This window comes from Lissotriton vulgaris, chromosome 9, assembly GCF_964263255.1.
Source record: "Lissotriton vulgaris chromosome 9, aLisVul1.2, whole genome shotgun sequence".
NCBI lineage: Eukaryota > Metazoa > Chordata > Amphibia > Caudata > Salamandridae > Lissotriton > Lissotriton vulgaris.
Genome location: NC_141697.1, coordinates 140,068,912 through 140,084,053, shown reverse-complemented (window position 1 = coordinate 140,084,053; position 15,142 = coordinate 140,068,912). Strand labels below are relative to the sequence as shown.

Below are 15,142 nucleotides of genomic sequence, written 5' to 3'. Positions count from 1 at the left end.
AAGACACATGTTCTTTGAAAGTGTCTTTATGATGAGGGGGTTGCTACTGTAAGGCAGATGGCGCCGCTCGAGGCTCATCTTGCCGCACGGACTTATTGTCTCAGCCGTGCATCTCATTAGGCACGTCCCTTTGATGCCTGTATCTCGTGCTTCTTGTTACCTCCCCTTTTACACCCTTTCCGATCTCCCCACTGTCTCCGTCTTCCTCTGCACCTGTCTTCGTTCCTATTTTCGATCTACTTTATTGCTGATTGGAATTTGCTAATGGTGGGAAGATGGGTTTTTACAGTTGGGAACCGCCAAATGTTTCCGCACTTATGTTCCGGACCTTATGTGTTTCAAAGTGACCAAAGCGACCCCTCTGAGAGCGACATGTGGGAACCAGGTTGTAAACTATTGTGTCTCATGTTATCTTATGGGTAAAAACTGTATAAAAGGAGCGATCCACAAAACCAATTTGAAGCAGTCTCCCCAAGTTGCACGTGTTGTACTTGTCGTGACTTCTGTGTTCCCTGCAGTAAATAAACCTTGACTCTTTGACGCCGAAGGAAGTGTCCCGTGTCTCTGTGACTTGTACGCCGGAGCAGGTTACCCACGAAGGTTTCAGGTGTTGTGCCCTGGCACCGCTGGGTCCAAAAGAACCCAGTCCTTCAACAGGAATTTAACTCCTAAATAAAAGTCCTTGTCAACTCAATGTTAGAGTGTGAGAACAAAATGATGTTTCTAAATGCTTTTAAATGGTGAAAAATGAAGTTACCTTAATGATTAAGTTAACTCTTAATTTTAATTTTCTCCCATTTCAAAGTGTCACATTTACAAACAGCAGGCCTTTTGCTCGGAGTAGCCAGTGTGCCATATTTATAGCTGAAAAATACAGTCCTCTTTTTCAAACGGGAGCAATTTAAAGTGAAGAAAAATATTTCTATGAAACATTAAGTCCTAATGTTTTTCTCCACTTTCAACTACACGAATTACATCTTAATGTTTTAAGAAGCAAGTTTTTGAAACCTTGCGTTTCTAAATGTGGCACTTGGAAATGGGATTACATTTAAATGATGGGTTTAATGGAATCCATATAAACATAAAGTTAACTCTTCAGTTTAATGTTTTCCCATTTTAAAGTGGCGCCTTTACACACAGCAGGAATCTTGCTCCCAGTGGCTGGGAGACACGATGCATATTTATAACAGAAAAATACAGCCATTATTTAAATTAGGAGACATTTTAACTACAGAAAAATGGCCAATATCGCAAACATTTTTGCAGTAGTATTTTCTGCATTTTAAATTTATTCCATTTAAAAAAAATTATTATATGTTTGTATTGTACATGTAAATGTGCAACATTTGATGAAAGGTACTCCAATGCCACAAGTACCTACGACATAAGCCCTTAGTCACCTATACATATTTATCCTATTCATACACACACATGATCAAAAATCCCCAAACACCACACTCTCCCTGACACACATGGCAGTCATGTCATAGGACCTACTAGTCAAAGCATTTTGTTAAAAAAAATAAAATAGTATCTAGTTCTATGGACATGAAGCTTAAAATCAATGGGGCTGGGCGTGAGGTTGTCTACTAACTGCGCGAATTGCTTAGCCTTCAGTAGCTCATGATGATTTTCACTGACCAGAAGGAACTCTCACTGCAGAAAAGATTGGAGACCCCCTGATACTTCCAGTACCAAGAGAAGATCAATTTTAAACTTTTTCCGAGTGTGATCTAACTCAGCAAGCTCCCAAATGACGACTCGACCGAGGTAGCAGCACAAAATGTCAACCCTGCTCTGCATCATCAGCTCCCCAAAATGATATCGCAGGAACGCAAGTTCAACGTATTGAAAACTAACTGCCTTGTTGAGTCCATGCTGAAAGAGGAAGACACACAGAAAAAGAAACTTATACACACATAAGATACAATATCATGATCAGCCACAAGTAACAGCTTATATCCTAGGTTGAGCCTTTCAATGAAACTCAGCTGGCAAACGATGCCACAAGAGACCTTAGGAATGCCCTGCGATCTAACTGAAATGTAATATGCTTCAGTAATAGATAAATGTACATCATACTGAGGAAAGCTCTTGAGTATCTCACAGAAAAACATCACTGGCTTCCTACACGTTCCTCTGCTACACGCGCGCTATAAAGGTTAAGAGCCGTCTTGTAGAAAATGGAAAACAACGTGTTTTGGCAGACAGATATGCAGAAATGGTATTTGAATGGGTTAATGCATTAAAGCCAGTCCCATTGGCTCGGTCATAGCTTGTATAGTCTGTAATGAAGTGGCAGGTGCCAGTTGTTTGGAACCGCAGCCTATCCCGAGCCTCTCATATTTTACTATGAACTGTTTTTCTTGCTCCAGTGACACTCAATCTAATGCAAACGTGTACAGTAAATGATTTTAAATCCGTACAATAATACGTTTCAGTACAACTGGTGCTTGTGGTGTCAGGCAAAAATCCAGGAGAGGAACCTGTGCGCGTGATAACATGGTGGTCACTTTGAGCTTGGTCTCCTCTATACTCACTTCCCTGCAGGTGTCCTTTACTTGCATAAACTCCTATGCTCCTCAGCCCCCGGATTCTCCCAAAGCCCTACATAAACCTTACACTCTGTTCTTACCCTTCCAACACTACCCCCTAACAACATACTCCACAAGCTCCACTCACCCCTTTACCACGGGCTAAGTTTAACTTACCCCAGGCTGCCATACATTCTATCTGCAGCGGCAGTTTCTCTAGGATGGGGACCGGATCGAAAGCGTCATGCATGATGAAGCGGGGACCGAGTCTCCACCGGCGAGGGAGCTCTAAGTACCCCTAGATGTCAGCTGTCGCCTCTTCCTCCTTTCCCGACTCCGCCCTCCCAAACCAAACCAGCTGCCTTCACAGGGGAAGCCAGCTTTCACAACATCCACAAGCTCAGGGGCTGACGCCGTGGAAATAGGAAAGGGACTACTGTTTGAGAAGAAAAAACAAGCGCCCTTGACATAAAAGAAGGACCAGAATGCGAGCTGACAGTTATCATAGAGAAAAAAGAAGGACTATTACTCGTGCCGCAAAACTGTAGGGGAGTGGGGAGGGGGGGATGGGGAGAGACTGCTTCCTAGAGCAAAAGCAAAACATTACATTCACTCGCCGTGAATCTGAAGGTGGCCGATCACAATGTTTGTGGCTTTTAGTATAAGACTGGAACAAACAAAAGGTCAACGAATGAAGTACTGCATCAAAGTACTCCCATGGTTGGCAATCAGTGACCACAAATTTATGAGTTTATCGTGTTATATAGGATGCAGTGCTTATCTGTTTGGTAAATGAGAGGCGCGCAGTTTCTGATTACAATTGTGAGCTGTCAAAAAGTGGTCATAGTAGTACTCCATTGGTCAGAGACTTGCAGATCTCTTTCGCTAGTATTCCATGCCTGTTTAGTTGGATGGTTTAATGCTGTGAACTGGTACACTACTGGGCAATAAAGAGGACCTATAGCAATTTCCTTTTATGTAATTGTCAGAACACACAGTAAAAGGGGATTATTGTACTGCAAGTATGAACTGGCGCCTTGATGCCCTTGGGCTAAGTTGCGCGGTACAAGTTTCCCCTCATTCATTCATTCATTCAACTACAGTTGACTGCTGAGTGTATGGTATAAGCATTAGTGTGAGCCAGGAGGGTTATATATTGTATTGTAGTTGTATGATATAGGCATTAAAGCACTTTATGACAGGCAGTGTGCTGCTCCTGAACCCAAGGTTATTTCCCAATGATATTAGGATTAGTCTTGACCTCCTAAGGAAACCATTCCATGCATTTACTCCAGTTTCTATGTGGTATTTTAAATTATTAGACGTTAGGCCTGATTTTCAGTGGAAGAGGTGGTTTGTCAGTTCAGGCACATGGTTGGCTGTATTTATAGATGAGCAACAGAAGATTAGTTACTCTTAGGTTGCAGGGATATGATTTTTCTAAAGGATAGGTTGTGATATTTGAACTGAGATGTAGAGAATTTGCAGAAATACATAATAGAAATTGATGCAAAATGCATGTGATTTAGAGCAAGCTGTGCATACTGAGAGGAAGGAGGCTTGCAGGCAGAGGATGGAAAGTAAGTAGAGGGTCATTTGAAAAACAAAAGGACAGGCAGTAATTCCAACTTTTAAGGCAAATTCAATTTTCCTGTTAATATAGATGAGGCTTTTTTGAGATTGTGTGCAATCTGAGAATGCAAAAACTGAAGAACCACACTGCACCAGATTACTCAATTGTGGTTTAATTAAATTGCAGTCATAAGGTACGATTAGACCTAGCAAAATCCAGCTAGCAACTGCCAGTACAATATTTCAAACCACTTTAATAATCCACAGTCTACATGCTATTTCATAACCCAGCAGTAGCTGCTAGGCTACAGGTTACCTACTTAATCATATTTATAATACATTTATATGCAACACTGCCCCCTTCCAAATATTTGTGACCCAAAATTTGTAACACAACACATTTTTCTTTGATGTAAACTTAACACTAACAATATACCAGCTACACAATACTTTATACAATAAGATTTCAATACAGTAAAATTTCAGAAGACAATCTTTTGCCATACACTGTTAACTTTTTTATTTTCTTCTACACTACTCTTTTAAGTATTCTGGCACCTTTATTTCCTTCCACTCATCCTCACATACATTTCATCCTTTTCTTTCATCATCTTCTTATCCACCTGACTCTCTCTTTCATTCTCACCCTTGCCACCATCACCGATCCATTTTCTCATTTCCGCCTCCTTACATTTGACTACCCTTCTCATATTCCATCTCTTACCATCTTCCAATTCTACACTGTGCCTCTTCGCACTTACAACCCACTTCGGCAAAGACCACTTAGATAATCCCTTCCTGGTACTTCCCAACAACTTGGCCCTCACTAAATCTCCACACTGGTACTCACTACCGCTTTTACCATCTTTTACTACTTTTGCATACTTAGCCTGCTTTTTCTACACACTACCCAACAAACCTTCCTAATTTATCACTTTCCTTCCTGTTTTACCCATCCATCTTGGTACAGCTTTGGTACTAGGTGTCCTTCCTTTATATAACTCAAAAAGTACTTCCATTGTAGTGGAATGTGGAGTGGTACAATAGCTCCACAATTGTTTCTTATTCCCGTCTTCCAAGCCAACCCATGTTGCACAGACAATTGTATATTTACTCTAAGGACCCTATTAAATCTTTCAACTAGGCCATTCTCATGTGGATGTCCAATAGCAGTCCTCACATGTCTCACCCCACAATGCGTCAGGTACACTTTAAATTCCTCTGATACAAATTTGTGACCACTGTCTGTTAACTCTTGCTCTGTTTAACCTTCATTTCTCTATACCTCCTCACAAAATTCCCTTACTGTATGAGATTTTACCTCCCTTACCACACTCACTTCAGGCCATTTAGAGTAATAATCTACCATCACAATGCCAATTTTTTTGCCACAGTTGTTAAACTCAAATGTTCCACAAATATCCATTGCAAGCTTTTGCCATGGTTTGCCCGAAAACGGCACGGGCACCAGAGAAGTTTCTTTAACCATATGCATTTTAGAACTACATGCACACCTTACACTTTTTTGGCAAAACTCACAGTATACCCCGACCACCAGAAATCATCTTCACTTTCCTCTTCATCCTTGACATTCATCTTTGACCTTCATGCAAAATTTCCAACCACCTTTCTGTTAACTTCACTGGTACAACCAATTTGTCTCCTCTTCTTACAATTCCCTCTTGGCATGACAATTCTGACCACACATTCTTATAGTTCACCAAACTATTCACACGATCTCCTAATTTTTACCATTACTTTGTCAAATTTGTTATGATCATCTGCATTTCTACATCTTTTTCCACCTTGTCCTTCCATTCTTTATCACAAATAGCTTTGACTTTCATGTCAATCACATCTGCAACCATCAATTTCTCCTCTTCTTCTTCGTCTCTTTCTTGTATAGGCAAACTTGACAGACAATCTTCATTCACATTAGACAACCCCAGAACATATGTCACCATAAAAATGCACTCTTACAATCATTACATCCACTTCGCGATTCTAGGGGGGCTCGTTCTGCAACTTTTGTGGTAAACACATCTGCCAATTTCTTGTGATCAGTTAGTGACTCAAACATTCATTCCCGTACAACATTTCTAAAAGTAGCCTCTCCGCTAAGACCCTCTCTTGCGTGACGGCTATGCATAGTAGTGTGTGGGGAAGGACTAACCTCTCCTTTGAGACATCTCTCTTAGAAGACAGTTGAGCATAGTTGGGTGTATGGAGGGACTGGCCACTCCGCTGAGACTATTCTTGGATGACGTGTTTGCATAGTAGGATGTTCGGAGGTACTGACTCCTCTGCTGAGACCTTCATGTTGGATGCCGACTATGCATAGTAGGGTTTATGGCGGGACTGGCCTCTCCACTGAGACCTCTTTCTGGAATGACAGGTGTGCGTAGTAGGGAGAGGGAAGAAAGTAGCCTCTCTGCTAAGACTCCTCTCTTGCATGATGAGTGTGCATGGTTGGATGTGGAGACAGACTGGCCTCTCCCCTGAGACCTCTCTCGCAGATGACGTGTGTGTGGAGGTACTGACCTGTCTGCTGAGACCCCTCTATTGTATGATGGCTGTGCGTAGTAGGGTGTGGGGAGAGTCTTAACACTACTCAGATTTCTTCCCAAGCTGATGAGTGTAAATATTAGGCTCTGAAAAATTCCATCTCCAGTAAGACTACTTGCTACAGTAACAAGTGAGCATTCAGAGATCATCTGTCCCTTTCTGTTTTTCATGAACCTTCAAGAGTTTCGCCAGAGACGTTTTAAGTCATGGGCAAAGTGTGCTACGGCCCCCTCATAGAGCCAGGTCTGTTCTGCAGAGAGTCTTGCCCTGATGACCTTGAATAATTCTTAAACAAATTGTTTCAAATTCAGTTGTCCTTTAATTTATTTTCACATATGAGAAAAGGAAGGATGTCACAGAGATTATTTGCAGTAATATTAGTGAGCTGTTGCTGTGTTACAATATTGTAAGCACACATCATTAGCTCGGAATATTAGAAGAAAACACATTGAGGGGCATATTTATGACCCAGTTTGCACCACGCAATGTGGTACATTTGCAGCGAAAACCTCAAGTGAGATTTATTTCGCGTGGCTCCTAAGAGGCTCCATAAATCTGGAGTCAAGCAACGCAGCACAAATTGCTGCATTTTCTTATTCTGCCTTGAGAAGGCGTTCCATGGGCATTGCGTGGGTGTTCCCACACACCTCCCATAGATTTTAACGCATTCCCAAATTTACCAGAATTGGTAAACCTGGGAATGCGCCACAAAGATACGTCTTCCCAGGGATGGCATAACAAGGAGAAATGTCTTTATTTCTTCTTGTTACTTCCTCTTCCCAGGAAAAACAAATATGCCTAAGGGGATCGTTTTTGTGCAGGAAGGTACCCCTTCCTGCACAAAAACAATCCTGAATGCAAAGGAGGCACCCTTGCACCATGTTGCAAAGGTGTCTGCGCTGGTGCTAAGATGCCAAAAGGGCACGAGTGCAGGGAAAAGCCCGAACTGCCAAGCCAGGTCCTCACTGGACCAGAAAGAAGTATCCTGGGACCGGTTTTGGAGTTTCACCCCTCATCAGCCAGGCTAGCTTGAATCCAGTGGTGCAGCGACAATGTCTGGACAAACCCATCCCACTTAAGGCAAAAAGTGCTACAGCAAAAAATTATGGATGTGGGTCCTGTGCTCTTCATGCCACTGGAGTCAAGCTAGACTGGCCGATGAGGGGTGAAGCCCTGAAACCAATCCCATTGTTTCTGTTCCAGGGAGGACCTGGCCTAGCAGTTGGGTTAGACTGTTTCCATGGGGAGCAGGGTCAAGTCTGATCTGCATATGGCTGGGTTTTAACTGAAATGGCATTGAGGGCAAATAAACGATGGATTTAGGCCCAGATCTCTGTACTGGGGTGAATGTTTGACATTATTCAACATTCTGTCCATCAATTGTTCTTTATGCATGTCACACCGAGTGAGATATAAAGGTGTTCTGATTCCTATTTCTTCTTTCTTTAGGTATTCTCCCTCAACGGCGCTGCCCAGAGTCTTGGGATAGTATCAGCGGTAAGTATACAGTTATATACTGGGTCTGTTTTATTTTTAAGCCCTCACCACACCAGTGATCATGATAAATGTGGCGATTAATAATAGGGTCAGGCGTAATACCCTTTTGTTTTTTGGGGGGTTATGCTTTTCCATGCATGAGCTTGTTTTTTGTTATCACCCGTGACCCTTCTCCCTCATCCCCCTTTCAATGAAACGACATAACCTGTATTCCTGTTTTCAGGTGACCTGGGTGGGTTGATTTGTTGTTGGCACTACTGTTTGGCATAAACACCCTTTTCCCAGATGTACTGTCAGTTTCCCAGAATAAATGGAAATTGATCAAGTAATCAGTACTCGTCACATTCCCACATTCAGTGGCTGACTTACAGTGTCTCTATTAAAGTAAAGAAGTGCACAAATGTAAAACATAAACAACAGTGGTGGCTGACCCAGATAAAGAATGGTTGGGCAGGTGGAGGGGGCAGCGGGTAGGGGGTGCAGGGGAGCGTACGGGGGAGTGTGCGGCAGGCGTTTAATGTAAAAAAATTAAAAGACTTAACTGGTGCTGCCGCCTGCCTCGCACTCCGCTGCTTCCAACTCCTTGTGTCAGCTTTTCTTTTCCCCCCCAGGTGGTCCATTGACGGCAATAATGGGAATCACGTACTGGCGGATCTTTTTCAGGTTAGCATGGGGGCTTCAAAGCATCTTCTTCACTTATATTTATATATATTCACTGAAAAAACAAAGGTTACAGGGACATTATAGTTAGGCCCAGATTTCACTCCTACAAAACCATTGAAATTCAGCAGTTATAGTTACCTGAACTAACTATATCTTATGCCCCTGCAATGGACTGCTTATGACCGCACATATTACATCATTCAATACCTGGTCAGTGACATCACTGATGACATCTCAAATGATTTCTGACATACTGGCTTCTTACTGCAATTGCATGGCTCTTTATAGGCTAGTAGAGGCATTTCTGGAAAGGTCATGGTCTTGTTTTCCCTGATACCTCAGTTGTGGCACACTATCACACAAGCACGAGGAATGGCGTGCTTTTACACACTCTCAACAACCATGTGGAAACCAGGAAGTGATTTTCAAGGTGCCCAATCCTGGTGCTTATGCCACCGCAACTCTGATGTGTTACACAATGCCACACCCTCCTTGGTCGGAGGAAAGAGTCTTCTGCTCTGGCCAAGCAGGTGTGCTAAGGTGTGGGGGGAGGGGGGTAACACACCAGACCAGCCAAATAAATTTTAAGGTATGGGCAAAGTAGGACATTGCCCAGGGCCCACACCTTTCAAGTGGCCCCCTGCTAATGTGAGTGGAACAGTGAAACTGCTACCATAACTGTGCTCATAAAAAACAGCTTCTTTTTCTAACTTGACAGCTACGCTGCATTGCGTGAAAGGGGGAGAGCTGGATAGCACCAAATCTATTATGAGGTGGCACTGCTGCTCTCTTTTCAAATGTGGACACAAAATTGGCCATAGTGCAAAGGTGTGTGAGTTTAGCATAGATTTTGTTCTGGAAGGGTAGCACAAACCGCTATTTTTAGAATACTGTTAATACTTTCCCCACTTTGTATTTGGGCTGTACTGTGCAGCATACATGCAATTTGAGAGGAAAACAGTTTTGCTCCTGCTCTGCGTCTGCCTCAAGGAGGCATATTTTTATTCTGAAAAAGCTTGTTTACAAATGTTAGTTGATAGGGCTTTGAGTGAAAAAAGGATGGTAGCATGGGAATGCTAATGTACAGCCCATGGAATGATCCCTGAAGTATATCATTGCTTTGAATTATTTTTAGGCAAATTTCCAGTGCAAAAGAAGCTTTGCACTAGAAAGTAAATCCTAAATCAACGTTTTGTATCAATCAATCAGCATTTGTATAGTGCAGCACTGTAACCCCAAGGTGTATCTGTGCACTGAGGGTGCCATGTCTCAGTTGAAAAGCATGGTCTTGAGTCTCTTTCTGAAGTGCACCAGGGAGGGTGCTGTTTCATAGGTGGAGAGGCAGGCCATTCCAGGTCTTAGCTTCAATGTAGGAGAAAGAGTTGCCCCTGTTGCAACAGACAAAGAAGCGGGGAATGTGTGTGTGGGCAACTGAGGAGGAAAGCAGGTGCCTGGGTGGCAGATAGAAGTTCAGTCAATGGTTGATAGGACGGTCCTTGATCGTGTAGAGCTTTGTAGTCGTACGTGAGAATCTTGAACGGGCATCCCCTCTGAATGAGGAGCCAGTGGAGGTTTCTTAGGTGGAGGGTGATGTGGGTACATTTGGGGAGGTCCAGGATGAGTCTGGCCACCACATTCTATATGCTCTAGAGTCTTCTGAGGAACTGTTTGAAGATGCCAGCATGGAGAGCATTGCTGTAGGTGGCTGATGACGAGGGCCTAGGTGACGGTCTTTCTGGTGTTGACTGGGATCAATCTGAAACTTCTGCGGAGCATGCAAATAGTGTAGAAGCAGGAGGAGGTGACTGTTTTGGCTTGTCATTTCATGGTCAGTTTGACGTCAAGGATGATGCGAATGTTGCAAGCATGATCTGTTGGTGTGGGTGTTGGTCTGAGATCTGCTGGCCACCAACTGCGGTCGCAGATGGAAGTTTTCTTCCTAGAGATCAGTACTTCTGTATTGTTGGAGTTGAGTTTGAGGCAGTTGTCTCTCATCCAGTTGGCTATGTTGGGCATGGCGTTGCAGAAATAGTTTTTGGTGTTGGCAGGGTCATCGGTGATCAAGAGGATTAGTTGAGTGTCATCTCTGTAGTAGATTATATTCAGACTGTGGGCTCTGACGACGTCTGCAAGGGGGGTCATGTAGGTGTTTAACAAGGTGGGGCTGAGGGATGATACTTGGGGTATGCTGTATATAATGTCCATGGGTGGGGAGGTGAAGGAAGGCAGACGGATTCTCTGTGGACGTTTTGCTGTATGCCGATGTTGTTGAGTCTATCGATGAGGGTGAGGTGAGAGACAGTGTCAAACACAGCAGAGCGGTTGAGGAGGATCAGGGCCACAGTTTGTCAGCAGTCAAGGAGAGTTCTGATGTGGCCGTGGAAGCAATCAGCGCGGTCTCAGTGATTTGCCAGACACGGAATCCTGATTGTGAGGCGTCAAGTATGGGGTTTTGCTCCAGGTATTCGGCAAGCTATTAGTTGATGGCCTTCATGAGTACTTTGGCGAGGTAGGGATGCAGGGAGATCGGTTGATAATATTTGAGATTGCTGGGGTCAGTGGAGGGTTCTTCCGAATGGGTCTCACCAGTGCCTTCTTCCACTCCAGTGGCACTTGGCCCTCAGCCAGAGAGAGGTTGACAAGGCGCTGGATCACAGGACCGAGCGTCTTGCCCACCACCGGCATGACTCTGGCAGGAATAATATCTGATGGGCAGCCACTCTTGATTCGGCCGATAAGGTCCTCCACCTCATTCAAAGAGATAGCGGGGAACCCAGTAAGCACTCCAGAGTTCTCAGCGTTCTTAACCTGAGGCAATGTCATAAGACTGCTGGTGGAAGAGTTGGAGTCAGTGATTTTCTCATAAATCCTGTCTATCGTATTGGAGAGATAATGGAAAATATCGTCACATAATTGTTGTGAAGATGAATCGGGACTTTCGCAATATACCCAATAGACCTTACTTGACTTAATGTCTCTACCACTCTCTTGTGGATTTGCCTCACTCAGCCTCTGTGCTTATCTCTATATCTATCACTCTGAATCCACTTTGTATTTCTCAACTCTCTCTACACCTCATCTGTGAGGAAATGGGGTGTCTTTTATGGTGTGGTTGTTGGACCTCCCTGTGTAATACACTACCAACCCTTCTGAGGAGCAGTCAGGTTTCGTTTGACAAACCTTAGCTCAACCCTGAGTAGCTGTTGCTCCTAGCAGTCATGCTTGCAAAAAGGAACAAGTATAAAGGATTTAAACCTCACCGAAACAATTGATGAACAAAGAAACACGACTCCCAAGAAATCCAACACCAATTAATAAAAATATGTTGTATTTTTATGAATCTATAGACACCAAAATGAAAAAGAGTCACAAAAGGGTTGAAAAGATATATATTTCACTAAACCGCAAACAAATATTTGGCAAATGTGACTTATTAGTCCCTGGCAAATATGAAACCTGAAGTTTAAAGTCCTGCAATGCTACTACCCATTTCCCTATTCTGTGGAAGACACAATCAATACCCTTCTTCTCAAACACCTCGTTAAGAGGTTTATGATCCGTTACTACTGTAAAATGGTTACCCCACAAGATTTTTTTTAGTTTTTGTTTACGAGCAGCCCAATAGACAGCTAAAGCTTCTTTTTCTATTACTGAGTAGTTACACTCAGCCCCTCTAAGCGGTCTTGAAATAAATCAAATGGTATTGTCCACTTTATCCCCACTCTGTAAAAGGACAGCACCCTGTCCTTTACAACTTGCATCTGTCATTATATAAGACTCTTTAGTGGGGTCAAAACTTGAAAGGTTTTGTGCATTATTCAAAAAATCTTTGATTAAATCAAATTCAGCACAGCATGATTTATCCCAAATTAACTCACACCCTTTTCTTAGTAATGCCCTTAAATTTTCGTATTTTTTGTAGCAAAACCAGTAACAAATTTACTGTAGAACTCTGCCATTCCTAAGAATTTAACTATTTCTTCTTTGTTCTCAGGATACTTAAGGTGTGTGATAGTTTCAACTAAAGAGGGTTTGGGTTTAATGCCTAAGCCTGAAATCAAATGCCCAAGATATTCAATCCAAGATATTCAATTTCTTTCACATCAAGCTTACACTTGTCCAGCCTGAGGGTGAGGCCCGACTCCTCCAATTTAGATAAGACTTGATTCACTCTCTCGTCATGTTCTTGTTGGCTGACACTGATAGAGCGCGTTAGGTCACCCAACTAGAATTTGTACAAATACTCACCTGGGCCCATAATTTCAAATCGTATGCCGTAACACTTATTTATGTAACTCACGCTCTACTACCAGTATTTTGTGATTTTATTTCTAATTCCTATACCAGTAACCTACAAATCTTTGACACTAGGTACCTAAATACAATGGATCAGGGAGTTGAGTTAAGGAAAAAAGCACTCATAACATTTGTAATTATATAATAACCACAGACTCAGGGTAGGTTCAAACTCTTTATCTAATCATCATCATCATCATCATAAGTCATGAGCCATAAGTTTTTTTTAACCTTGTGTCACATATCTTATAACTTTACGTATTGTGCTTGCACACATATATGGCTTTCCGATTTATTATTATTCTTTGCACATTTTTCTTTTATTCCGTTCACACATTTGTCTTTAACCTTACACTCAATTCGGTGGTGCACTTGATCCATATCCTAATCGCATTTTCTCCTCACAATGCGTTCTCGAGTGTTTGTTTACTTTCGGACGGCATACACGTGATCGACTGTCATCCAATCCCTGAGAGTGTTATACACTACATACGGTTTGTTCAACCGCGTGGTTAAAATACCAAAACATTTGTATGTTAATCATTGTATTTTGTTTTTTACACTGTAAACAGATTAGACACCACTATCACGTTCGTTTCGTATGAACCCTTTTCTCTCACATTTCTCTTCGCGTTCACCTGATCATGTGACTATACCACAGACCTATAACATGCCACCTGATTGGCTTATAGTTAATGCGACTAGTTCCGCGTTCGGAACCCCGTGAGCACCGGGTGTTACCCTCCCGGTAAGTTTGCTTTGGTTTCCCTGCACTCGGTTTCTCTCATCTTCTCTTCTAGACACGCATGCCTGTCACTTGAGCCACCATGATCGGTTAAAGCGCAGAATATTAATTCCGGATGCGTATTCACTCGACTGCTCATTAATTGTTTTCCACTTGTGCACGATTTCTTTTCATATACATATGCTTGTAATCTGCAGGCTCATTGTGCTATTTTCTATTTAAATGACAGCCAAGTATTTTTATGTGGTTGATTAATGTTCTCAGACTCTGAATGTAATGTATTTAATTTGCCTAGGCACCAGTTAGTTTTAATGCAGAAGGTTCGCATGCTGAACGCTAAGGTCCTGTATGCTTTCATTTTTTAGGCCCCTGACGAAGGGTTACTTTGGTTAACCCGAAATGCATTGGGCGGGCATGAAGTAATGCAATGAAATTTTCATGAATGAAATGAATTTCTACTAATTCGCTAAAGAAGATTCAATTTGAAATGAATAAACACACATGATGATCTCAAGAATGATGTGATTCTTTCATTGGAAAAGACAATTAAACATCATGAAATTTATGGAGAAACCAGCTGGTTTCATGTAAAATAAGCGCGCCTTTCAGTGATTTCCTTATCACAATTTGCATCTATAACGTAAGGCACTAACAGGCACAGTGCGACAAGGAAACGCGCCTAAAATTTCTTTAACCTACACCAATACAACAGAGTGCACGGAGATACAATAACCTGATTAAAACTCACCGGTTAGAGGAGGCAGACCCGGACGCAGAGGTCAGACCCGGGACCAGGGTTCAATCCCCGACTCGGCAGGGTCTTAAGCTCAAAATGTCCACGGACTCGATAAATCTCGCCTCGGTGCCTACTCGAATCATGGGTTCACACTCTGCAACTCTGGGCAATAGCTTGCTTAATCTCCACTACGGCCCCACCGCAATGGGATGTCTGGCTTTCACCTTGGGGATGCCGAGTAGGGGTTATCTCACAGGGAAAAGCCAGGATGGGTTCCCAAAGCAAGCGCCTTGAGACCTTACGGTGAAGGGCGCTATATAAGAACGTATGATTTACGATTTATTTATTTACCTGGTCTTTCCCTATCTGGCCCTCCTCAGAGTCACCTTTGACATGAATTTCAATGACCTGAGGATCTTGCTCTATTCCTGTCTCATCGTCGCTATCACTCTGTCTGTCTAAATACGGTTGACTTCTGGTACAAACATATTCTGCAGGTATGTTGATTACTGGGATCCAATCATCTTGACTGGT

At 42.7% G+C, this 15,142-nt stretch overlaps 1 protein-coding gene across 2 annotated transcripts in view; it reads right to left on the bottom strand.

Annotated features, from left to right (window-relative positions):
* VPS39 (VPS39 subunit of HOPS complex) overlaps nt 1-2,959 on the bottom strand; it is a 389,790-nt gene extending 386,831 nt beyond the window's left edge. For both annotated transcript variants that reach the window (XM_086937216.1, XM_086937217.1), the window contains exon 1: nt 2,712-2,959. In XM_086937216.1, the coding sequence (XP_086793342.1) occupies nt 2,712-2,784 (73 nt within the window). In that variant the 5' untranslated portion in view covers nt 2,785-2,959. The remainder of the gene's footprint in view (nt 1-2,711) is intronic.
* Nucleotides 2,960-15,142: the final 12,183 nt, after the last annotated feature.